Below are 27211 nucleotides of genomic sequence, written 5' to 3'. Positions count from 1 at the left end.
TTCTTGTTTTACACTTTGAACTCTAGATTCTCTCTGAGTGTTTTGTGTATAGCTATAAAAACTTGAGGATTGTTAAGCAAGAGTTTCTGAGTCCAGCACTGTAAGTTTTGTAAAATTTTGTTTTGAGATGTTATGGAAGAGGATGCTTGCAGCTTGGGCAGAGTCCTTTAAGGCAGACAGAAACACACTTGGAAGGCTGCGTTGGACCCCAGGCCCTGAGGTTCCCCCTGACCTAGCTGCTTAAAACTGAACCAAGCCGATGTGCCCCCCTGAGGGGGGAATGAAGGTACCTAGCGGTTTGTAAAAACGGTGTCATGTAGAGCCGAAGCCTAACGAATTCTTCTGTCTCATAGCGGCCAGTGGTTCAAGCTAGCAGCACTAATACGGAGCCTTCATTGTTTTAATGAAATAAGCAACGTAACCCCATAAGACGTAGTTCCATATACACGTTTTCTGCGCGCTTCGCCTTTGGCAAAGGAAGAGGTCACCGAAGTTCTTGGCCAATGAGCAGCGGCTTTGTGCAAAAACTCGGAGGTGGAGCCTGGAGTTGAACTGATGTGATGCCACTTCCTTCACCCCATTTCAAGAAATCAATGGCCGCGTTAGCGCCTGCCCAGTGAAAGCTCCTATAGTTATAGCGATTATGGGCAGTTTATTGCAGTTTATGAGGTTGGTGGGGCAGCTGAAGGTGAGCAGAGCCCCCGATCGGGAAGTGAGAGGTACAGGGACTCCTTTTCCGCAGAAGAGAGGAGTGGACATAGAGACAGCTGTTTTTCTCATTCTTGCGGCATCATTCCCTAAAAGTGCTGCCGCAATAAAGCGACGCGCGCCTTTTATTTCATTTTATTTTTTTGAACGCCGGTTAAGGCTGCAATCCTAATTTCATTTACTTGGGAATAAACCCCACTGAATTAAGTGGATTCCAGTTTAAGACTGCATTCTTTTGCAGATTTATCTGAGAGTAGATCCTAATGAACTCGGTTGGGTTTACGATTGGATACGCATAGCATAAGGCTGCAATCACTTAAGAGAGGGGAAATGGAGATGTGCTTCTGGATTGCCTAATAGGATACCTGCATTGCCTTGAGGAAGCTAAAGAAAGACTGTAATCAGTTCAACTTTGAAGGAGGCTTAGTAAGGTACTCTTAATAGGCGACTGATATGATCTCTCAAAGTTCAACATTTCACACCCAATATACAAAACTTTGTCCACCTGTTGGGATAAGAAAGAAATATTTTGTTTCTGGGGCCAAAAGAGACAGCAGAGGAATGTGATCTTGTGCACTGGAATGAATCTTTATCTTTGACAATACTTGTAATCAGTAAACATGAGTTTAACAATCTATTAAATATGGGAGCTATTAGTCCTTTTATTGGATATACAAATTTAGATAACTTGCAAGGTTGTTGGTTTTTTTTTTTACAGTATTGCTTAAATCTTTTTGATTAGAGAGTACCACGGACAGGGTGGGTATACAGAAACGTGGCGAATCCAGAGAGTGTCTCAGATCATATGTACAGGATGGCTGTCATGGCTATGGTAACAGATGATAAGTCACTTAATAAAGACAGGTAAGTGTACTGAGAACAGCAAATATCCTTGTTTAATGGTTATGGGGGACTGCATATAATGGCTAGTATAGAGCAAAGCTGTTCTGGATGGAGTTAAGTTAGTTGCAACTGTCTTATGGATTTCAGTAGGATTTATAGATAATTTAACTATTAATTAGATCCAGGATTTTTTCCTACATTGAACCATCAGTATTGTAGACTTCCATACCATGTAATTAATAGAAAAATAGAAGTGTTATTTTTATAGACTTACTGCCCAAGCTGCTTGATTGTACCAACTCCTCTAGCTGTTGTTTGGAAATGGAAATGGACTGCCTTCAAGTCAATTTCGACTTATGGCAACCCTATGAATAGGGTTTTCATGGTAAGCTATATTCAAGGACATATTGGGCCATGTTTTAACAAACATGCACTATTCAGACCATTATTTGATTTTCCTCAAAAAATGAGTGCTTCTGATTTGCGATGTACACATTTTGTCTTATAGTACTCCTTAGGAAAGAAATGAACATTATTCCAATTTACAGGTCGGAAACTAAATTTGAAATAGTGCTTTGGCCAAGTTAGGTCTAGCTTAATGGTGTATTTCCTCCCCAACTTTACAATATGTGTTTCTTTCTTGGTTGAATGGGATTATGATCTACATTAGCCATAATGAGAAAAATCTTTTTGATGGGTAAATTAATATGTAATGCAACACTGTTAAATCTTGTGACTGTACCATCAAAATAGTAAGTCCAGGCAGGTTTGAAGCAGTATAAATTCAGAAGTTAAATCTTGAATATCTGGTGATAGCACTTATTTTGTCTGGCTTAGTATTGAAATTGTCAGGTTTATACTTTACTTGACAGTGAATACCTTTTTATCTAAATGAAATGGACTGCCTTCAAGTTGATTCTGACTTATGGTGACCCTATGAATAGGGTTTTCGTGGTAAGCCATATTCAGAGGGGGTTTACCATTGCCTTCCTCTGAGGCTGAGAGGCAGTGACTGGCTCAAGGTCACCCAGTGAGCTTCATGGCTGTGTGGGAAATCGAACCCTGGTCTCCCAGGTCGTAGTCCAACACCTTAACCACTACACCACACTGGCTCTGGACCTACTAAAACATCAGAATGTAGCAAATAAACTTTTGATTATGAGAAATCTTCAGGCTGTGGCTTTAGTAGTAATGACGGAAACACAGCACAAAATGTTTGAGCTTTTTATTTTTAACTGAACATCTAGCTTGAATAATAGTTCTGGGGAATTTGAAAGCTTTGTCTGTACTTTGTGATGTTTTAATTGATGTTTGGTCTCAGTAAAAAGATGTTACACTTCTGCTGCTTTTGGATTTTTATTAATTCCATGCAACCAAACTTAACATTAACAAAGCTGTTTGGGGAAAGAAATATTGCACTAACCAGGAGTAGTTACAAAATCATTTCACAGGATGCAGAGACTGTAACATTATTTCTTCCTAGTTGTCTTTTAATAATCGCATTTTAAAATATTTTCTCCTTCCCAGATGCATACGGTTAGCTCTGGTTCATGATATGGCTGAATGCATAGTTGGTGACATTGCCCCTGCTGACAATGTGTCCAAAGAGGAGAAACACAGGCGAGAAGAGGTCAGTATGGTGGCACATGTAGCTTGATGGTATAGGAGGCTGGGCCCATAACCTATAGGACACTGGGCCCAATGTCCTTTAGGACCCTGCAGAGTAGTGTAGCAGAACAGAGAGTTTTGAGTGAGCTTATGTGTGTGTGTTTGAATCTTTGCTAAGATTCTACCTTCCCTACAAATTAGTCAGACAGAGGCTTTAAGCTTTAAAATAAGAAATAACTACTTTATTCTGGAAGTACATGCTTGATAGGAAAGAGTCCTATATCTAGCTAACTAGCTAAGTTGGAGCAACGAGCACTGAGCCCAGTACTCGCCCTCATGCTGGATGAGAGGGAGAGACAAAGAAAGATGTCTGCTCCCCTCTCAAGAGAAAGAAGAAGACAGGGAAGGAACTGGGATCAACATCCTTTGCATATTAGTCTAGCAGGAAGGAAGAGACAGCAGGAGATCAAAGGACAGGTATAGCCTAGCAACGAAGAGGTCTCCTCTCTAGCTACCCTTTTTAACCCCAGGCAGCCTCAACCCACAAATTAGAGTTGAACCTCATACATTCCAACAGATGGTCTACAGAAGTTCAAAAGAGACAGAGATCTCTCAGAGACAGTCACCAGCTGAGCACTCACTTCCGGGAAGTCTGCCTCAGAGGAAGCTTTTTTCAGGTTAAAAGCCAGTTAAAAGGAAACTTTGACTGGCTTAAATGTTCTCCAAGGTATAGGAGAACCGATCAGATTCTCCACAAGACTTCGTTGAGCTGTCGGCGGCTGGAATTGATCAGGAAATTCCTGAGATAAGAAGGCATGCCGATCGGCTGAAGACGGAGTCAGGACTTCCATGCAAGCTGTACTGGGATAAAGCGAAGCGTTTTTTTTTCCTTCTAAAAAAAACGTCCTTAACCAGCGAGCCTACTTCTGTCTAAATCTTATCATTTGGCTTAAATTACTACAATAAAAGGGATTTGTTTACGAATCAGCAACTGAGAAACCTGGGTGAGTCATACTTTTTCTCTTTTAAATATAATTAAGGAAGAAAGAAAATGTAAACAACTTATATATTTTTTTTTACGACAAAAAGCTGGCCTGAATTTGGAGCTTTAAAGTTTAAAAACGGATGAGAGGTAATTATTATTTGATGGAAATATATTTTGGACTATTTTTCTCCTTGGACTATTTTTTTTTGGACGAATCTGCTGTTCGTATATGTTACTAATCGCTTGGTGTTGGCTGTACTGGGAACCAGGATTGTTTTGCATTCTTGGACGTAGATAAGAACTGTGTTGTGCTGGCTGGACTATAATAACAGGCCTGGAATATTAACTCTTGTTGGTGGAGGAAAAAAAAAAAGAAATAGACTGCCTCTAGGTTTTGGAACAGTGGTTAATATCAGAAATTAAAGGCTTCTTTTGAAAATGACAACTAAAAAAGCAACTAGGGCCCAGGAGCGAAGAGGTTCTATTGACCCACAGGAAGGGGCTATACCCCCAGATATGTTTCAAAAAATAATGGAAGGGATTAATGCTATAAAACAGGAAATGAAAACTGAATTGATAGATATAAAAGACTATATTAAAACACAAGTGGATGAGATTAAAGGGACAATTGGGCAAATAAAGGAGGATGCAAAAAATACTAAAGAAAAGGTACAAATCTTGGAGAATAGAACAGATATATTAAATCTGGAATTAGAAAAAAACTTGGACTATTTGGCTGTGATTGAAATGAGAAATAAAGAGCATTGTTTGAGATTCCGTGCAATCCCTGAGGAAATAGGTGAAGACATCAGAGATAAAATTGTTAATGCTTTAGTAAAATTTCTGGATTTGAATGAAGATCGGATGGAATTTGAAATAGACAAAGTGTATAGAATTAATTCCAGATATGCAACAATGAAAAAAATTCCAAGAGATGTGCTTGTTCATTTTATAAAAAAGACGACCAGAGATATGGTATTACAGCAACACTTTAAAAATACCTTTAAAATTGATGGTAAGGAAATACTGGTGATGAAAGAAATTCCTATTAGACTTCTACGTAAGAGAAAAGAATATGCTTTCCTTACAGAAAAACTTAAGCAATGCAAAATTCAATTTAGATGGGATGTTCCAGAAGGAGTGATCTTTACATTCAGACAACAGAAATATAGATTGAATACTGTTCAAAAAGCAAGGGACTTCTTGAGAAAAGCTTTAAAAGATATGGAAGAAGATAAACTCAAAGATATGGATATAATTCCTGGGAAACAAAGTCAACAAGGATACGCAGAGGAGGGGAAGGAAGATGATGGATTAAAAGGAGCATCAGGCACATTTTAAAATACACGCTTAAAGATGGATTACAAATATCTAACTTGGAATATAAATGGAGCCAACACGGCGCAGAAGAGAAAGAAAGTGTTTCATTATTTGAAAAAATTAAAATTGGATATAATTTGTTTACAAGAAACTCATATTAAGAAGAAAGATTCCAAATATTTGATTTGTAAAAATTTGGGTGAAGAATTTATTTCAGCTGGACCAAAAAAAAAAATGGAGTTGTTCTTTACATTAACCCACAATTGCTTCCTAAATTGGTATTACTGGATGATAGTGGTAGATTTGTGGGGGTTGAAATTACTTTACAGGGTACAAACATTTTGATAGTGGGTATTTATGCTCCCAATGAAGATAAAACAAGGTTTTACACAGGACTTATGGAAAAATTGTCAGAGTTTTCATATGATCATTGGTGCGTCATGGGTGATTGGAATGGGGTAATCTCACCAAAAATTGATAGGCTTTCTGAAAAAAATATCAAAGAGACACAGGGTAAATTACCGAAGATTTGCTTTGAACTGATGGAACATTTAGAATTGGTGGATACCTGGAGATATATAAATGATAACGCAAAGGAATTTACTTATTTTTCAGAAAGACACAAAACATTCTCGAGGATTGATATGATTTGGATGTCTAAAATTTTAGCGAAGGATATTTTTAAAATGGATATATTACCAAAAACTTTTTCGGACCACAATCCTGTGATATTAACCTTAAAAAAAAAAAATCTTGGATTTAGATGGAGACTAAATGAATCTTTACTTCAGAATGACAAAGTAGTACAAGAATGTAAGAAGAAATTAAAAGAGTTTTTTGAACATAATTTACATAAAGGAACAAGTGAAAATATCGTTTGGGATACAAGTAAGGCATTTATGAGGGGATATTTTATTAAATGTAACTCTGAATTAAAAAAAAAGAAACAACAGAAAATGCAATTAATTTTGGAAGAAATAAAACAAAAAGAGGAAGAATTGAAAAAGAATCCAACTAAAGTTTCTATTGTAAATCAAATTAAAATGTTACAGAAACAAGTGTCAATGTTGACAGTTAGAGAAATTGAAAGGAAACTAAATTTTGCTAAACAAAGGACTTTTGAATTTGCAAATAAACCTGGGAAATGGTTAGCATATAAATTAAGAAAAGAACGTCAAAAAAATATTATTTTAAAGATACAAGAAGGAGATGAGACGCTGACAGATAATGTAAAAATCAAAAAGATTTTTCATCAATATTATTCAACATTGTACAAGTGTCAGGAAATTCCATCTGAAAAAATAGAAGAGTATATATCTAAACAGAATTTGCCTAAAATTACAGATTTTCAGAGACAAGCTATTAATGGCCCTATTACGTCAAGAGAGATATCTGAAGCTATAAACAAAATTAAATTAGGAAAGGCGCCAGGACCAGATGGGTTATCTGCAATGTATTATAAATGTTTGGAGGAAGAACTCTTGCTACCTTTACAGTCTACAATGAATTTTATTCTGCAAGAGGGAAAGATACCGGATAGTTGGAAAAATGCTAATATAACATTAATACCTAAAGAGGAGCAAGATTTAACTAAAACAAAAAATTATCGGCCAATATCTCTATTGAATAATGACTATAAAATTTTTACAATGATCTTGGCAGAAAGATTGAAAATAATATTGCAACAATTTATTCAGGAAGATCAATCAGGGTTTTTACCTAAAAGACAATTACGTGACAACGTCAGGAATGTCTTGAATGTGTTGGAATATTTAGAACAACGAAATGATAAACAAGCAGCTTTGATTTTTTTAGATGCTGAAAAAGCATTTGATAATTTGAATTGGAAATTTATGTTTCAGGTTTTGGAGCAAATGGATTTTGGAGACAATTTTATAAAATGGATTAGATTGATTTATACATCTCAGAAGGCCCAGATAATTGTTAACGGAGATTTAACGGATTCATGTGAAATACAAAAGGGTACAAGACAGGGATGTCCATTATCTCCCCTTTTATTTATTCTGGTCTTAGAAGTGCTGCTTAGAGATATAAGGCAAGATAAAAGGATTTCGGGATTAAAGATAAAAAAAGAAGAATATAAATTGAGAGCATTTGCTGATGATTTGATAATTGTACTAGAAAACCCTTTGGAAGGAATTCATATATTGATGGACAAATTAAAAGAATTTGGACCGTTAGCAGGATTTAAGATCAACAATCAAAAAACAAAGATGTTGGTGAAAAATTTAACTTTAAGGGAACAGAAAGAGTTAATGGACAAGACAGATTTTACAATAGAAAAAAAGTTGAAATATTTAGGTATCATTATGACAAATAAAAACTCAAAGTTGTTTCATAATAATTATGAAAAATTATGGACAGAGATTAAGAAAGACTTGCTAAGATGGGATAAACTACAACTGTCATTAATGGGTAGAATATCTGTGATAAAAATGAATGTATTACCGAGAATGATGTTTTTGTTTCAAACAATACCTGTAATATCCTCTGATTTACCTTTTAAACAATGGCAAAAAGATATCTCTAAATTTGTATGGCAAGGAAAAAAACCAAGAGTTAAATTTAAACTACTACAAGATGCCAAAGAAAGAGGAGGACTGGGATTACCAAATCTGAGACTTTATTTTGCTGCCTGCTGTTTAGTCTGGATAAAGGAATGGATTTTATTGAGGAATAAAAGACTATTGGATTTGGAGGGCCATAATTTGAAGTGGGGATGGCATGGATATCTATGGTATGACAAAGTAAAAGTAAATGTAGACTTTAACAATCATTTTATAAGACGTCCTCTGTTGAAAATATGGAATAGATACAAACCAAGGTTTTATTCGAAAATACCATTATGTGTCTCAAGTCAAGAAGCGTTTTATAGAAGAGAAATGACTGGAAAAGAGAAATGGTTAACTTATCAAGAACTATTAGAAAATGTACATGGAGAATATACAATGAAAGAGAGAGAACAACTGACAAAGGAAGGATATAGTTTTCAATGGTTTGCCTATTTACAATTGTTAGAAAGATATAAAATGGACAAGAAAATGTATGGGTTTGAAATAAGTAAATCTGATTTTGAAATAGGATTGTGTACAAATGATGAAAATATAATTGCGAAAATGTATAAACTCTTATTGAAAATGGATATGGAGGAAGAACAAGTAAAAGAGTGTATGGTAAAGTGGGCAAAAAATTTTGGTCATAACATACAAATGGATCAATGGGAAAATATGTGGAAAAAAGGTTTGAAATTTACACTATGCTATAATCTTAAAGAAAATTTTTATAAAATGATGTACCGTTGGTACATGACTCCAGAAAAGTTGTCAAAAATGTATAGTAATGTTTCTAATGTTTGTTGGAAATGTAAACAACAAGAAGGATCATTTTATCATATGTGGTGGTTATGTAAAAAGGCAAAATCATTTTGGGCACAGATAGGTAGGAAGATGCAAAAAATTCTAAAGATAAATATTCAGTCAAAACCAGAATTTTTTTTATTGGGTTTTATGGATAAACAAATAGAAAAGAAATATGGAAGAATAATATTATATATGATTACGGCAGCAAGATTATTATATGCACAAAAGTGGAAAATGGAATCAATACCAACAATGGAAGAATGGCTATTGAAATTAATGGATTTAGTAGAAATGGACAAATTGACATGTTTACTTAGAGAAAAATCGACAGATACATTTCTTAAGGAATGGAAGCCTCTCTTAGACTTTTTGTTGAAAGATCAAAATAAAATGATGATACTGGGATTTGACGATTAATTAAGACAGCCTATGGAGAAAAGGGATTCTGTATGTATACATTAAGGGACAGGTTTGATGTATATTATATACTTATAGCTGATCTGCGACAAATCGGAAGTCAACTATTTTATTTTTATTTTTTGTTGATGTATTGCTATGTTTTTTTGACTTTGTTTTGTTTGTCTTTTGAAAAATTTGAATAAAAATTATTAAAAAAAAAAAAAAAGTTCAAAAGAGGAAGGGCCAAGAATAGTATGTAAAGTCTGGAGGATCCTCTAACCATAACTGCTGTGTAAATGGTATCGAGCAGTCTGATAATCTCATCCATCTTGTTTGGCAAAACAACAGAGTCTTATGGCATTTTAAAGACTAACAAATTTATTAAGCCGCCAGCTTTCGTGGACTACAGTCCAGTTCATCAGATGCATGAAGTGTTATCCTGAGATGCTGGAATATATACACTAGCGGGGAGGGGAATTGTTCACAGCAAGATCAGAAGGAAATGAAATGCAAAAGGTACAGATGATAATTACATTATTAACAATGGTTATTCAGAAAAAACAAATCCTGGTATTGGTAAACCATGCAGTGATAAAAATGCACTGTCCCAATTCAGTCCACAAGGGATCGCACTGAACCTCTTGAGGAACTGTAATTCAGCAGTTACATGTGGCAGTCTCCTTTTGAAGGTCCTTTGTTCCGGTATGACCACCCTAAGGTCAGTGACAGAGTCTTTGGGAGGTTGAAATGTTCCCCCAATAGCTTTTGTATATTGCTATTCCTGATACCAGATTTGTGTCATTCATTCTTTTGCCTAGAGACTGACTGGATTTTCTTAAGCAGAATCTAATTTGGAAAGTCACATGGGGTTCAAGCTCATGATACACATTTGACATGGGATACCCATTATTTCAGCTTGCACATTTTTAACTTTGTTGATGTTTTCTGTCAACCCAGTTGTTTCTGTGAAGTAGTTCTAATAATGAATTTGAACAGATAAAAACTGAGTATCGTATATTATCCACGGGAAGGCCCAGTCCTGTATTTTGCAAGAAAAGCCTTATTACAGGAAAAGCATTATGTTACAGTATATGGATTTCTGTATTGCAGTTTTTTTCTAGAAGAAAAGATTAAACATGTCAGTTTTTAGCAACTGCCATCTCTGATTTCAGGAGAAGGGTAGGTGGGAAGTGATTTATTTGAAATCTCCCTATCCCTCATGAACACTACTTTGCATGCTATGTAAACAAGTGACCCGTCTAAGAACAGTAAAGACTGGAAGCCTCTGAAATATAAGCCGGTTATGTGGGGGAGATTTAAAATAAGGGGCTTTAGGCACCATCTGTGGTGGTGCAATTCTGTAGAAATGGCGGGTTTTCATAGGTTCCAGTTAACTGTGGAGTGGCCCTCTTATCATTAATACCCATAGATGCCTTTTGATGTTGTCCAGCTGTCTTTCTTTGTTTCTTCCTCTCCCCCTTTATAAATGATATACTGGCTGAAAGCCAGTTGTCTACAGGGTTTGGGGCAAAACTAGTCCTGCTTGCTGTAGTGAGCGGTGTGTGTTAGAGAAGGAGCAAGAGGCATGCAGTGGCTGCATCCTCTTCACTGCTTCAGGGCTTTTAAAGAAGGCATGGGGAACCTCAGTCCTGGGGGGGCAGCTCTCCAAGCCTCTTTGTCTGGTCCTTGGCACACTCCCCAGGTCATACCCCTTACTGGCCCTGCTTCAGATCCGAAGTGGTTTTGCCTGGCTGGAATGCACCCTTGAATGCTGTTAATGCCTCTTGCTGGCCTGAATGGAGAACAGAGAGAGGTGTGTGAATGGATGTAAAAACTAGCCTACTGTGCAAAAGTAAAATTCACATTCCTTGGTCTTGGCTTTCCTGGTTTTGGTGCTGGCCTCCCACCTACCCTTGGCATATGGTTCTTGGGCTGAAAAAGGGACACTCGGGATCTCCAGGTCGGCAACTAGCAACTGTATGAACCCTTCTCACATCACCTTTTTGGTATGGGAGCTGCTGCTGCATCCGACGCTAGAAAGATAACATTAAAGCCATCTGGGAAATGGAGCTTATGCCTCTGCCAGAGTTGAACCACTTTCCAGGATTGGCTGGGGATAAGTCTCAGTGTGGTCTCCTTCAACAGGGCTGAGGTTTCTGATGTGACCTCAGTTACACTGGAAGAAGCTGCACAGCAGTGTGTAACATGACGAGAGCCCTGGGGATCCCACATGAGAACTTCTGATTCTCCAATTATGGCTCTGAAACCCATTTTCTTGTTTTCTTTGTCGTGAAGAGCTTGTAGTTGCTTAATCACATAATTTTCTTCTGCTTTTGGTTAGCACTAGAGATGTGAAAGCCTGGGGAAAAAAACCCGTTTTTTTCCTTTGGGGGGAAGAACAAAAAAGGCTATAAGAAAAAACACATTTCCCCATATTTCTGAGTTTTTTCCCCAGGACTTCATATCCCTAAGGAGTACTTACGTTAATGGAGGATGAACTGCGTTATGGAGAGAGTTCTTTTGTGCTTGTTGACCTTCTTCTTCCAAAGATCACTACCAAGGTGCGAGAGAATGCAGCACATTTTTGCCAAAAGCAGGGAAACGATATTGGAGTGATGTGAAATAAAATGCAGGATTCTGTTTTTTAGGAAGCTATGAAACATTTGACCCAGTTGCTGTCAGAGGAACTGAAGAAAGAAATTTATGAACTGTGGGAAGTAAGTTTTAAACAGCAAAAATTGCTTGAATATTAATATACTTTGTTTTAAAGAGATGTTTGTCTCTAAAGAAAGTTGTTTGTCTCTGTTGAATATTGACCGTAGAAGTAGCTCTATATAATGGGTGGTGCTCATACTAATGGATTTGGGAAGCAGTGGAATGCTTGTGGTAAATCAGACTACTGAGCAAAATATAGTCGTGTTTGGGGCCCACCAGGAAGTCAGTAAGCCTGCTGTCTTTTCTGCCTGCCTATTTTTATAAACTCGAGAGCCAGTGTGGTGTAGTGGTTAAGGTGTTGGACTATGACCTGGGAGCCCAGGGTTCGAATCCCCACACAGCCATGAAGCTCCCTGGGTGACCTTGGGCCAGTCACTGCCCCTCAGCCTCAGAGGAAGGCAATGATAAACCCCCTCTGAATACCGCTTACCATGAAAGCCCTATTCATAGGGTTGCCATAAGTTGGGATCGACTTGAAGGCAGTCCATTTCCATTTCATTTTTATAAACTCCAGTTGGATTGTTCTGCACCTGTAACCCATGGTATATAGCTGGTGAGCTGCATTGGGTTTTCTAATGGTTTGGTGTACAGCCTAACTGAGTAGACGACCATTCTAATCCTATTGCAATGGTCTCTCTCATAAGATTGTGTCCCAGCAGATTCATAAAAACAGTTGCATTGTTACACTTTCAGCTGAAAACATTGGTTTTAATTTCGTACAATTATATTTGCTAAAGTAAACAAGTGAATGGAAACCTAAAGCGTACCATGGACTAATGTCTGAAATTTTGGGGAAACATTCTTTCAAGTCAGAAAGAAAAAGAATAGATTTCTGGAAGTGTGTGTGTGCGTGCGTGCATGCGTTTATATGTGTGTACACACACACGCGTGCGCGCACACACACACGTACATATATAACATAAAGGGGGCAGGGAAAAAAGGCCACTCTAATAAATTAGACACCCACAGGAGAAGGCCAGTTTTACTTACAGTACCACTGTTAGGGCTGAACTGTGGGGTGCAGATCTAGGGCCTAAATGATGATGCCACAGCAGCAGTCCCCACAACTTCTTTTAACAGAGCAGGTGTGCTATTCAAGTCCACTCCAGGCAGTCATGTCTACCATGTTTAATTTCCCACAGTGACTCGGGTCACTTTTTGGTGAAAAAAATGGGGGGGGACACGCATTCTTACACACACACAACCCACACTCTTGTGCTTCAGGGAGCAAAAAGGTAACAAACAAGTCCCTTTTTCTTTCTCTTTGTTCCCCTCCCACCACTTGGTGTGCGTAGGAGTAAACAACCAAGGCAGGATAATGGCAGAGAAAGTGGTGTGGTGGATCCCTGGAGGACATCTTTAAATAAGGCCATAAGTTTTTTTAAAAAGCATTGGTTATATTTTATTTTATTTGGATTTTCCCCAGATGTGTGTAAACCCTTTGAATAGACCTTGAAAAGGAGAGCTATCCAGTACCTAACTCTGACAGCTTAGGCAACATTCAGCAAAAAACACTCTTCCCTGCTAGATTGTGGGTGTCTAATTTATTAGAGTGGCCTGTTTCTCCTGCCCCCTGTATGTTATATGAACCTTCCAGAGTGTTTGAGCAAACCTACGATCCAGTTACAGGCTTTCACATACCAAGATTATAATGAGCTGCTAGCAGAATTAGATATAATAGAAGTGACTATTAACTCTCTTCTATATTTTCTCCTTTTTCTAGGAACTGGCAGGAGGTTAAGAGTCTAGTTGTTTCATGGGGGCCTCTTCATATTTATTATTCCTTTAGCTACCTTTCTGTTTTGTACATAAGTGGATTCCAAACTCTTATTTCCGTCAATGAAGAATTGAGCATGCTTTTTTAATCTTCCTCATTAAAATACATCTTAATATGCACATTGCCACTTGTGGCTTGTTTGTGCCTACAGAATAATTGAGCTGGGAGTTGAGGGTATTCTTCATCCCCACTGTTTCACAACTGTGGGGCACATTTAAAGTTTGAAGAAAAAAACAAGTCCCTCTGCAGAATCTTGAGGAGCGCAGCTGCTACATTAGGACTTATGCTTCTTTTGGATTAGAGCAAAAACATCAGTACATAGACTAGTATCCACCTCATGTTCTGTCAGTGCAGGGATTTCTGCTTGTGCCACAGAATTTCCTCTCTTCCCCTGTGTGCCCCCTATATCTGTTTTAGGGGTTCCCCCAATCATCTGGAGCAGATTGAGGGGAATGGAGGGAACTTTTGTTGCATAAGCAGAAGACCGTGCACTGACAGAATGCCGTAGTTGAAAACTGCCCATATTAAAAGGTTGATAAGAGTATCGAAAGGAGATCCCTCATACACAATCTTTTCTAACTCTTTAGGGCTGTTTAAGCTTTTCTTGACAAGAAAATAGTTTATTTCTAAATAGAAATTGGAGCCTGTCTTTATTGGGGGCTAAGAATAAAAATCCAAAGGTAGGAGCGGATGGAGGGCCATAGGAAACTTAATGGCGTACTGGAAAATGAGAGCTAGTTTGAAAATGAAAGCATTTGACCACCATGTCTCACTAGTGGGAAATTACAGCAAAACTCCTATGGACTACAGTCTACAATGAAATTTTGAAAAAAGTAGTACAATACATTTCATTATTAAGGCTCTGTGAGAAGCGGTGCTTGGCAAGATTGCCTGTTTGGTTGATGCTTTTGCAAGCTTGGTAAAAATTGTTTCTGTACTCATGATTATCGTGTAAGGCCTCTTCATAATAATTGGCTGGAAATATTTCACATCTTGTGGAGCAGTGTACTCAGACACAAACTTCTTCCCACTGAAATCATTTGCATTTGTACATCAATACATACAGCTATAGTTTCTGCGATCCTTCCCTCTCAATAAAAGAGACCTCACATATTAAAAAAAACATATTTAACACCCCAATTAGGAGTATGAACACCAGTCTAGTGCAGAAGCAAGATTTGTAAAAGAGCTGGACCAATGTGAGATGATACTTCAAGCCCTGGAGTATGAAGAGTTAGAGGAAAAACCTGGAAGACTCCAAGACTTTTATGATTCAACAGCAGGTAGGTTTTTGTTCCAAACTCTCAATTTATAGCTTTGTGGGGATCTGTAATGAATGTTTGCAATATAAAATGCTTCTACCTTATGTTCTAACTAGCCAGATAAGCTGCCTTAAATTATATAGCCTCGAGAGTGGCTGTATACTATAGTCAGCATGGATTTTTCCCATTCCGCAATGTTAAATTGAAAATACCCCCATGCCATTCTGATGCTTCCCATAAGCTCATTTCAAAACAAAACCTTACAAATCTTATAGTCCTCAACTCAGAAACGCTTGCTTAAAAACCCTCTAACTTTTCATGGCGATACATAGAACAGAGAGAATCGAGAGTTCAAAAGAGAAAAACCAGACCCTTTTTGGACATTTTTCTGTCAGTGTTCTTATAATTTGTTGAAATTAAACATCAGCCATGTTCACAGAGTATCTGTAATCCTATTACTGACCTTGCCCCATACTCTGACCTTCCTCTTCTGCAGTTTAAAAGTTAAATAAATGCCTGGCTGGTTTTTAATTAATTTAAGAAATTTAGCATTGAACTCAATGATAAGCCCGGCCATGCTCAGTAAGAACCAACTGCCAGTGTTCCAACAGCCAGGCTCACAGTTGCTTGGCTTGCCTAATTGGGGCCACACTCACACCAGGCATTTATTTCACTTTAGACAGTCATGGCTTCTCCCAAAGAATCCTGGGAAATGTAGTTTGTGAAGGGTGCTGAGAGGACACTCCTATTCCACTGACAGAGCTCCAGTGGCCAGAGTGGTTTAACAGCCACTCTGACTGAAGCTCTGTGAGGGAAACGGGGCATTTCCTAGCAACTCTCAGCACCCTTCACTAACTACATTTCCCAGGATTCTTTGGGAGAAGCTATGACTGTCTAAAGTGAAGTAAGGGTCTGGTGTAGATGTGGCCAGGGACAGCTTTAGTTTAAATTTGAGTGGGAGACTACATATATCTGCTGTAGAATAAAAAGGTGGGGAAACCCTGAAAAAGAATGATACTATTCACAATGTTTTCCTTTTGCAAAGGAAAGGGGCTTGCCCTCTGCCCAGTGCCCACCCACCCAATCTCCTCCCCTCCCTGCCACTCCTCTAGATCAGTTTCACCTATCCTAAGCATGATTGCACAGGAGTAAATCCCATTGAACTCAAAAAGCATGCAGATGATCAAATCTGCCCTCCCTCCTCCCTCCTATCCCCTCCCTTTTGCCCTTCCTTTACCCCTCCCCCCCTCCCCTTCCAATCACCTCCCTCATGGTCAGTTTTAGCTATCCTAAGCATGATTGCACAAGAGTAAATTCCATTGAACTCAATAAGCATGCAAATGATCAAACCTGCCCTCCCCTCTTCGTCCCTCCCGTCACCTCCCTTTTGTCTTTTCCCTCCCCCTTCCTTCGCCGCTCCCCTCTTCCCCATCCTTCCCTCTACTCTCCCCTGCCCCATGGTCAGTTTTACCTATCCTAATCATGATTGCATTGAACTCGATAAGCATGCAAATGATCAGACCTGCCTTTTCCCTTCTTCCTCTCTTACCCTGTTCCTTCTTCCTCATCCCCTGTCCACTCCAGCCCTCCCTCCCCATGGTCAGTTTTACCTATCCTAAGCATGATTGCAGGGGAGTAAATCCCTCTGAACTCAATAAACATGCAAATGATCAAACCTGCCCTCCTCCTCCCCCCCTCCCCATCCACTGTGGTCAGTTTCGCCTATCCTAGGCATGATTGCAGGGGAGTAAATCCTACTGAACTTAATAAACATGCAAATGATCAATCCATTCTGAGCAATCTTGCATTTCTTACCTCCCGGATTCACGGCCCGAGACCCGGTGTCTATCTTAATAGCTTCCTTTTCCCCATGGTACCCCCAACTCAAACTTAATCATGTTAAGTCACAGCACCTAGAGGTCTTAACACACGCTCCATTATGTAGAGCCTTCTCGGAACTTCGATTCCAACAGATGCCTTCTGCCTATTTAGATGGGAGATACCTAGGAATCCCACTAGAAAAACGGAGTTGTATTTTTGGATGTAACTCTGTAGAAGACATCGCCCATTATTTGTTGCACTGTCCGCTGTACGACAACCCCAGACAGAAATTCCTGGCCCTTCATCCATCTTTCGCCAGGCAAATGCCCCCAGGAGCTGGTAGTGGAGTTTTTGAGCGATAATAAACAGGTGACGGTCTCCGTGGCCAACTTTGCATTGGCCGCTAGGAAGCTGCGTATGATTTATATCCAAGATCTTAAAGCTTTTAATGTTTTGTAAATGGTTTTAGCTGTGTTTATCTGTTGATGTTTTATAATTGCTGTATTTTGCGATGGCCTATGGCTAAAAGCAATAATAAATTACTACTACTACCTCCCGGATGAAAAAGCAGAGGAATTCACTAATAGACAAAAAACCTTGTGGTTTAAGAACGTACCTATGGCCAACAGATATTTCTTACCAAATTTTTAAAAGCAGGAAAATTGGGCAGTTATAGTGAATACACCAGGGGAGCCGGAGGCCTGACCTCCTCTCCTGACCAATTTATCTCCTTTTTAAAGTTTGATAGAGATATCTGTTGGCTATAGGTACATTCTTAAACCGCACGTTTTTTTTGCCTATTAGTGAATTTTTTTTCTAATTCTTTAACCCTTGGTGCCACTTCCCTCGTTTCTCAGTAGCCTTATTTTGGCTACAGAGCCTTCATAAGTCAGCACCTGAGTTTGCTAATAGCATATATTAGGAATGTGCAGTGGCTGTGTACTGGGGGCTAAATAACTAGGCAATTTGGGGTTCGTTTCCTGGGTTGAAGCAAAGTGCCAGTAACTGCTCCCCCAAGTCTGATTAGGACCCCCACAACATCTCATGCCACTCTGTAGTTTCTGTACATTCTAGCTCTGTGTTTTCCTGTGTTATCTGTTTCTCTAGGTTAGGTGTGGAGAACCTTTGGCCCTCCAGGTGTTGCTGAACTTACAGCTCTTCGTCATCCCTGGCCATTAGTTGTGGGAATTATAGTTCAGCAATATCTAGAGGTTCCCCACCCCTGACTCTAAGTCCATGAACTTTGCCAGAAAGGACTGTGCAACATGTTGCCTATAGAGCAAATTGGTCAATTTTTAGATAAAGCACATCTATGTAGAATTTTTTAGAAAAAATTAAAAGCTTGATGCAAGGTTCTTTTTAAAAATAAATAAATCCTATATTGCACTGTTTTAACAGAAAACAAAACCAGAACTCTTTAGAACTGCTGCAGTGAGCCAGATTGCCTCATGGTGTAAGGCTTTGTTGGAGGACACACACAATTATTATTATCTTTATTTTTATCCCGCTCTTTTTCCAAGGACTGGAACTCAAGGCGGCTTCCAAGTATAAAAATACATATAACTTACAAGCATACAAAAAAAATCTGCTTTAGAATACAATTAAACTATGTGCAATAATAAAACCATTTAAATATACAGTTGGAGTAATTCAAACAAGCACTGGGAAAGTGGTGTGAAGCTGCAGAATTGTTGTTTTTGAATGTACAAGCAAAAATACATGCCACTTGGGCATTTCTTAATTATTTTAAGGTAAGAAAAAGCAAGATACGGACCTCTGTTCCCCCTCAAAAATATAAAACTTATGGATTTTGGAGTTTTAGGCGGCCTGATAAAGACACTTCCCTAAGGTGGATTAGGGAGGAAAATTAATCCTTTATTCCCCTCACAAAAAGTCCTTGGACCTACTTCACAGACGTAACCTACACTGGTGGTGCTCCTGTGCCTGTAAATTTCATCTGCTTTGGCCAAAACCAGGGAAAATTAGCCCTTTTTTTTAGACTCAGAACATACTAGATTTTTTTTTTTAAGGTAAGAGATTCAAGGTGAGTTTGGGAAGAGGTGCACATTCCTAGTATATATGACTTTAATGGTAGATAAGTTTTGAAGAGGGATTCCACTATGCAAAATAAAATCAAAGCAAGCCCTTGGTCTCGGACACCCTTTCATTTGTCATTTATTTTGAGGACCAGAATCATGCATGCTACCCAGAAGTAATAGGGTTCTGACCAGTATTGGCTCCATCAGCTTTTTCACATGGTGGGCAAGTGTGTTGAACATGAGTTGTGCACGCTGTCAAGAGTCCAGATAAACAGAGTGTGCAATGTACTTCAGTTATGACTGAATTATACCTTGTCCTTCTGGGGATGGTCAGATTCCTCCACGTGCTTATGAGGTGGATGCGCTTACACAAGCAGACTTCAAACCAGGTGTGGGGAACCTTTGGCTCTCCAGCTGTTGAACTCCTACATCAAAGAGCAGGTTAGATAGACATAGAAACTTGAGATGAATCCAAGGTTTTCCATTTAGACAGTGGGCTTTTTTCCCCTTTGAATTGCAGGTCTCCATTAATATTACGAATTGTTTTTGATACTCTTGGGCATACACTGCTTATCCTAGCTCATTTAACTTGTGCTTTTGGTAATGTTTGGCCTATTTAACTCTCACACACTTTATGAACCCTTGATGGTCCAGGTATCTTACCATCAATGGTAGTGCACTTCTGAAATGCAGGTAAGAATGCCACCCTGCAGTCCACTGTGCCAAATGTTTGGGTGTGGACTTGCTAGAGCTTTATGCTACTAGCTGATGATGTCTTGATGCTTCAATGAGTTGGCTGCAAGCATTAAGGAAATCACAGGGTATTGTGCATCAGGAATGTTTCCACACTTTATTATATATAGTTTTAGCAAGGAACATTTTTTGAAAAAATTGGCATATAGAAGAGCAGCTCAGTATTATAACATGAGAGGTTATCCTACACAGTATGAAGGATTTCTTGCTGAAGAGAGTGCTTTTATCAGTGTTGCTGCCATATTCTTGTACATAAGCAGACTAAGAAAGCATGTTAACTGTGATCTCTTGATCTACAGGAAAATTTTGTCACCCAGAAATAGTCCAGCTTGTGTCTTCCATAAAGAAAGAAAGAAATACAAAAATAAGTGCAGCAAACAAAGATCGTCCATCTTAAGTCATCTTTGAAATGTTTACAGCTGTATCTAAAATATGTTATGGTTTCTTTATTGTATGGTTTTACAGTATACTACCACCTGAAGACTATTTGTTTATCAAATGCATTGTAGAAAACTGTAATAAGGCTATAAAAGTAGTGTTATAGAAGTCAGTTGTGCCCTCTGCACTGTTCAATAATGTATGACCAAACAAATAGGATTGTGTTTGTTTCCAGTTTAGGCTCACTGTACATGCAAAAAGAGTATGTGAGAAAGACAGTTATGCTTTGCTGCACCTCCTAAAAAGTCAAACAAGTTCAGACATGACAACCAAAACCATCATCATCAAAACCTGATCTAGTTGTTCTTCATGTGGGCCACTTTATTGAAACACTTATTACTACAATACCAAAAAAAAGGCTCCAGAAATCTATAGCAATACCCACCTTTCTCGACTGAAACACAGCAAATGTAGAATAAAATAAAGGAGAGGGATATAGAAAAATGAGACAAGCTCTATCCATCCCACCCAGGTTCAATTTATGGGCATAAAATCAGTCTAGAAAAATCCTTAAGAGTTCAGACCATATTCCACTGAACTCAGTATGAGCATCACACCTTTCAATATTAGAGACTTAGTGATTGTGACTGCTTGCAAAATCTAGTGTTTTACTTGATATTCCAAAGTTAGGAACAGAAAACTTGAAAGTTGTCAAGAGCATAGTTAGTTCACTTTTGTACTTCAGTGAAACTAGTAGATTTACACAATGTTTAGTTTAATTTTTTCTTGTTAGGGCTCCTTTTTGTGGATTGTCCTGAGATGCAGCTGAGGCTTTCTGCCGGAGGAAGGACACCTTCCACACTGTTCCAGATGGTCTCCCAATACTCTGGAGCAGCAACAAAAGGAAAATGTTACCCCCCCTTCCTCCAGCAGGAGCATCCCATGCCTGGAGTTATACTCACAGCCACTCTGTTTTAATCATATAAACAATCCCAGCTCATTCTTAAATATGAAGCTGCACAGACAATTCTAAACTGAGATCCACACCCAAATACAAAAAGTCCCCTTATTGTGGAAGCTAGAAAAAGAAGTCATCACATTTTTTAACTGAACAGTAGCTTTTACTCTGGGTCTCTCACACCATGTAGCCTTTGATGGTGAAGAAATAGAAGTGTATATACTCCTTGACTAGAGGAAAAGCAGACAGTTTATTGTTTCTAATAAAAAGCAGATACAAACGAGAGAATCCACTGTCTCAATGAAATGGAGGGTGGGAACAACCATGGATGGTAGATTGCTGCCTCAGGACAAAATGTCATGTCTCATTAAATACAGTCTGATCTTTAAATAAAGCTAGTCCAAGACTGCAGCCAAACAACCTGATCATCTATGTTAAGAGAAACCATACATATTGAAAACTGAGTACAGTAGAGACGCACTCATACGGCAGGTTACGTTCTAGGCCCCCGCCAAAAAGTGAAAACCGCCAGAAAGTGGGGCCCTCCTGTATTCCAGGCACCGTGCTCCAGCTAACCGATCAGCTGTAGTGTGCGAGCTCCCTGTGCTCCAGCTGATGAGCTGTAGTGTACAATCACCTGTAGCGCAGGGAGCTCGTGTGCTACAGCTGATGGCTGTCAACTGGAGTGCGGCGGCTGGAGCTCCCTGCGCTACATCTGATCATCCCTGCTGGGACTGCCGTATTTGCAGAATGCCAAAAAGCGGGGCCCTACTGTATTTAACAATATTTGAACAGATTATTCAAAAATTCGATATATATACACACAAACCTCTACGAGTACAACATTGGTGGAAGCCATTTTCAAAAGTGACACTTTCTTATAGAAGGTGTGTAAAAACATTTATAAAGTGAGACTTTGAGCAAGTTCACCCATAACAGGACCCACTGATTTTTTCCACGCAATCACGCATGTAGGCACAAGGCCACATAAAGTACTAAAGATAACTGGATAAGATATGGCAACAGACAGCATTTTTCTGGTTTTATCACAAGAATCACCAGTTGACCCTGGGTGTTGCCTAGTTTACATGAATGCTTCTCCATAAAGTCATACATCTGCATACTCAATCCTGAAAAGAAAATAAATGGTTTCATATGTGAATTGGCTCCAAGCTGTGGGACAGAGAGAACCAGTGGGCATCTCTGCAGTCTAGCACTGAAGCTCTTCTTCTGTTTCTGGGAGTCGAGTGCCTGTAACAGAACTCTGGGTACTGGCGTGGGCAGCAGAATTAAGAACTTCTTCAAAACTTCCTCCAGTGGGGCTTGCACCTCCAACATTTGTCTGAAAGGAATAAGCAGAGGCAGTAACTGACTTATAGTCCGCTAAACAAGTTCCCCCATTTTCCCTTTCATTCTCAAGCCAAATAAGTGCTCAGGACTATTATAACTCAAGGGGCTCTGTTGCAAAGAGTGTCAATTCCAGGTCATCTTTTGTTTCACCAGCTCACAAGGTAGCAGATTTTAATTGTAGTGCTTAATTGCCTTAAGAAGAAGAAAAAGGCAGAGAAGTAATGAATGTTTAAAATGGTTCCTTTTGTGCTAGATGCTGGAAGTTAGTGCCAGGTTGAGAATTATGTATTTAAACCGATTGACTTTTACAAAAGGTAAGAGGCAAGCTTAAAATCAAATGCTGAATATGAAACAGCAGCAATTTGCCCAAAGTTAACTTTCTATTATAAATTCAGTTCTTTGTAATCTGACTCTAACCATAATAAATCTCTTATTATTTCTAAATGTAGGAAATTGCTCAACTCAAGAGTACCTCTAAACTAGATGCAACATTACGTTTTGAATCCAGCTGCCTCTCGGTAATAACACACAGCAAGGGGTTTCAAACTGTGGTCCATGGAACACCAGTGGTCTGCATTAAATACTCATATTGATTTCAGATGTATTTTTATTGCTTCTTTTTCCCCCTTATATTGTATTTTATTGCATTACAATTTGAACTCCATGGAATGTAAATTGCAATACAATAAAATATATACACTAGAAGAAATAAAAGAAGCAATAACCCACCCATACTCTACGTTCAAGATCAAAGGCCCTCCTCCGGGTGCCTACTCCAAGGGAAGCTCGGAGAATGGCAACAAGGGAGAGGGCCTTCTCAGTGGTGGCCCCCAAATTATGGAAAGATCTCCCTGATGAGGTCCGCCTGGCGCCAACACTGTTATCTTTTTGGCACCAGGTCAAGACTTTCCTCTTCTCCCAGGCATTTTAGCATGTGTTTTAAATTGTTTTTTAAAAGATGTATTTTAAATTGTATTTGTTTTTAGTTACTGTAAACTGCCCAGAGAGCTTCGGCTATGGGGCGGTATACAAGTTAAATAAATAATAAAAATACAATTAAAAGTTATATAATCTAGCACATCTACAACAGGCAAAAATATTATAAGGTGGTTCATGAAGACCATCAGCAATTTCCAAGTGGTCTGTGAGAAAAACGTCTGCAAAGCATAACCTAAGAAAAACAAAAAAAATACTAGGCTCCAGATGCTCACATGAAATAAAAGTTGATATATGAAGCTGTGGTGCTTTGTACTATCTAAGTATTTGATTCTGATAAAGACTGGATGTACTATGGCAGTTTGACAATTGGTATTGAAAACGCAAGGGAATTTCAGAGCATGAACTCAATGAAATCCAAGTACTAGCAATGTCCAAACTGGCAAACTTTAGTCTCGTGGACTGCAACACAGTATCCCTTGTCACATTTAATCAAATTTAACTTCACCCTTCTTTCTCCCTGACTGCATTTCATGCACATGCACATTTCCTTCATCTCATGGAACTTACCTCTAAATATGCTGAATTTCCCAACTGTATCTCCCAGACCAATATCTTTGACAGACTTATTTTTTTTAAGTAAACAGCAACTTTGGTTTATGTGTATAGCAAATGGCAGCTACTGTATCATTTGGTTTTAAATCTTTTTATCAAGAACTCATAATAATCACAGCTGAAAAAGAACAAGCACAATATTTCTCAGACACACAGGGCTTAAGGACATGTGTGTGTGTGTGGGTGTGTGTGTGGGAGGGAGGGAGGGAGGGAGGGAGGGAGAGAGAGAGAATATATATGTGTCTACGGCCATAGTACCCTGAACACTCCCGATCTCGTCTGATCTTGGAAGCTACGCAGGGTCAGGCCTGGTTAGTACTTGGATGGGAGACCGCCTGGGAATACCGGGTGCCGTAGGCTTAGAGGAAGGCAACGGTAAAACACCTCTGAGTATCTCTTACCATGAAAACCCTATGAATATATATATAAAAAAGATTCATAGGGTTGCCATAAGTCATAATCGACTTGAAGGCATATAACAGTGTGTGTGTGTGTGTGTGTGTGTGTGTGTGTGAGAGAGAGAGAGAGAGAGAGAGAGTAAAAAGAGGTGTGTTTGTTGGGAGGTTCTATTGGATGTACAAACTTGCACACAAAACTTGGCAAGTGTAGGAACAATCAATGATTGGCTTTAGGATGGGGTGAACTATTGTAAGCTTCTTGTGCTATTTTCAGTGATAGACCACAAAAACCAGCTGGTACAGCCCTCTTTTCTTATCTATACCTTCAGGCTTGTGACAGTGGTCTCAACCTTTTCTTCAAAGGATTTGAATGTAGGAGAATTCCTAAAAGAAGGTGAAACAAAGAACAAAATTATAAGTCTTACACTTGTTCATGTACTTGGTTGTTTCCAGGTAATTTTGCCAGCACACAATCCTGCAAACAATGGCTTGTGTCACCATGTCTGGATTTCAATTACACCAAACTAAGGGTAAAACTGGATATAACATTTTCATCATTTGGTTCTGTCTGTCTCTGTGTGTGTGTGATGAGCTGGGTCACATTGTGATTGCCGTTTGGAGCTTTAACTCTGCTTCTCCATGATCCAATTGGCATCAGGCCTCCTCACGCATGCTATTTGCAATGAGAGGAAAGCTCACCCCCTTGATGCCAATGTGAGTGTTCCTTCCATTGAAAAGCACAGGCACAAAGAGGCCAGATCCTGATTAGGACGCTATGGGGGGAAAGGGTTAAAGTGCCCCATGGTCTTAATTCAGTTAAAGCCTTCTATGCCACCATACAAGGCCATGCAATATTTGGTCCTAAGATGTTTTTAAAGCTACAAATATGTACAAATATTTTGATAAGCTACAGAGTCCTGTCTTTATAGCATAGGGGTTTCTAGGGAGCACAACAATTCTAGGGAGTACGTCTCACATATTCCAGCCTGTCTCCCTGTCAAGGAGAAATGACACTGGTTGGGAAGAAGGTTTCTACTTCCGACCATCCATACAAAGTGGCTCACAGCCATAACTAACCCAACTGGGGCGATTCACAAATGAAAAATGATTTTTGATGTCTTTCTTAATGGCAAAACCTATTTGGGAATATATTCCACTGAAATCAATGGGAATTAATGTGGACTGGGGATCTGACTACTCAGACGATGGTCAAATGGTACTACATTCAAATTTCCCAGTTTTTATATGAACACACACTTGGACTGAAGGGTTGATCTCAAATAGAAGGTGATAGGAGCCAGTTTTGCAGTCATGGTGCAGAACAGCAGGAAGCATTAAATATAGACTGTAATTGCTCTAGAAGTGCATTTTGTTATTTCTGTATATTTTAAAGCACACTTTATACAAAATTACAGTGTCTTGCAAGCAGTATCAGCACTTGCAGCCCACAGTTTGGAACAACAGTGGCTCTGTAGTTGAGAAATCCCGGAAATTGGAAGCAGGACTGCTTCTGAGTTAAAACACCCTAACAAAGTCTTTGTTCTTGGAAATTTTGATAGTGACAGTGACCAAGATTGGAAAATGTGAATGTGACCTCTCTCCTTTAAGCCTTAAATTCTCTTATAAAACACATCAGATATCAAATACCACTGAAATATTATTTACATTATTTTACTTAAGATTAGTTGCAATGGCACTGGTTAATTCATTAACAAAAATCACCTGCCATTTTCTATCACAAATTATTTCTTGGTAATCTTCCTACCAATAAGTTCCAACGTCTGAATATCTTTTTCACCTTCTGCTTTTCCTCAAGTCAGAATCAGACACAAGGCCCTCTTATGAGAACTGATTCCAACACAAAGTTCTCTTTAATCAAATAAAAATATACATCAGAAGACGGGGGAAGGTTAAAAAAAGTCAAAGTTATTTTTTTTTCATTTGTGTAGTTAACAGCATTTCCAATTATTCACTAAAATAACAGCTGCATGGTCAGAATCACAAGTTTTTATACTGACATATTACAATAATGATGTGGACGTTTTACCTCATAGCAGGCATACTTATGGAATGGCGAATAGAGTAACTGCATGGGAGAGAAGAGAGAAAAATTTAAAAACTATTAATACAAGTTTGTAATATGAACAGCAGTAATAACATTTTAGCTGTAGATTAATTTCAATTCTAAGTCAATTTCTGGTACTCATATGTTCTGGAAAAAAAGCTACATATAAGATGTGCGCGGGTCTAAAAGCCGGAACCAAGACTCAAAAGGAACTGTACAGATCTTTGCTGAAACTCACCCTGCTTAGTACATTTCACGGGTGGTGCAGCTGCAATTGAAAAGTGTTTCCATCCGACAGCTGTTAACATAAATAAGTAGCTCACCTAACAGAGATGAGTCAACAGAATGAGAAGCGAGAGTGTGGGTGGGTGAGAAGGGAGGCACAGATAGCCATTTCTCCACTGCGGAAGAGAGAGGGTGCTTCCAGATAGGCATTTATTGTGGAATTGGTGCTGCTCAATAATTAAACCTGGAAGTCTTCAATTAACCATCATTTCCCATTCTGTCCAGGTTTAGAACAAACCAGGATGTTCAACCACAGTTTAAAGTTGTTTTAAAAGGCCTGGCATGTTCCGTTCCAGTTGGGACAGAATGGGAAACAATGGTTAATTGAAGACTTCCAGATTTAATCACAGTGCACTGAGAAAGGCAAAGGGCTGCATGTGTGGGCACAACAATCTTCCATAACTCAGCTTATTAAACCAGAAAGGATCATCCAGTGAGGTTAACAATAGCCATTCAATAGTGCTTAGTCTCTGAAAAACAGTAAAAAAAAATTCTATTGAGTGTTTAATGCCTATGTTTCAATTTTTGTGGGGGGGGGATTGTTGAGAGATTGTATATTTATTCGCTTGCGAGAAATACATTTTGAATACCTTCATTATGTGGGATTTGGTCTAAT

At 38.8% G+C, this 27211-nt stretch overlaps 2 protein-coding genes and 1 non-coding gene across 11 annotated transcripts in view; 2 read left to right on the top strand and 1 right to left on the bottom strand.

The window, feature by feature from the left end:
* Window positions 1–558: 558 nt before the first annotated feature.
* HDDC2 (HD domain containing 2) lies at window positions 559–21234 on the top strand. Its single transcript, XM_061623764.1, has 6 exons — window positions 559–688; window positions 1451–1572; window positions 3079–3181; window positions 11892–11960; window positions 14880–15018; window positions 19910–21234. The coding sequence occupies exons 1-6, from the start codon at window positions 644–646 to the stop codon at window positions 20005–20007; spliced, it is 576 nt and encodes a 191-aa protein (XP_061479748.1). The 5' UTR covers window positions 559–643; the 3' UTR covers window positions 20008–21234.
* TPD52L1 (TPD52 like 1) overlaps window positions 20346–27211 on the bottom strand; it is a 73960-nt gene continuing 67094 nt past the window's right edge. For 8 of the 9 annotated variants that reach the window (XM_061623754.1, XM_061623762.1, XM_061623755.1 and 5 more), the window contains 3 exons: window positions 26293–26331; window positions 24569–24629; window positions 20346–22288 (listed from right to left, as the gene is read on the bottom strand). In XM_061623754.1, the coding sequence (XP_061479738.1) occupies window positions 22157–22288; window positions 24569–24629; window positions 26293–26331 (232 nt within the window). In that variant the 3' untranslated portion in view covers window positions 20346–22156. The remainder of the gene's footprint in view (window positions 22289–24568; window positions 24630–26292; window positions 26332–27211) is intronic. The other variant, XM_061623763.1, reaches the window with a different exon arrangement.
* LOC133384747 (5S ribosomal RNA) lies at window positions 24089–24207 on the top strand. Its single transcript, XR_009762677.1, has one exon. It is a non-coding gene; the product is annotated as a 5S ribosomal RNA (ribosomal RNA).

The sequence above is a fragment of the Rhineura floridana genome, chromosome 4 (genome assembly GCF_030035675.1).
Source record: "Rhineura floridana isolate rRhiFlo1 chromosome 4, rRhiFlo1.hap2, whole genome shotgun sequence".
Classification (NCBI taxonomy): Eukaryota; Metazoa; Chordata; class Lepidosauria; order Squamata; family Rhineuridae; genus Rhineura; species Rhineura floridana.
This window is presented reverse-complemented; position numbering and strand designations above follow the sequence as displayed.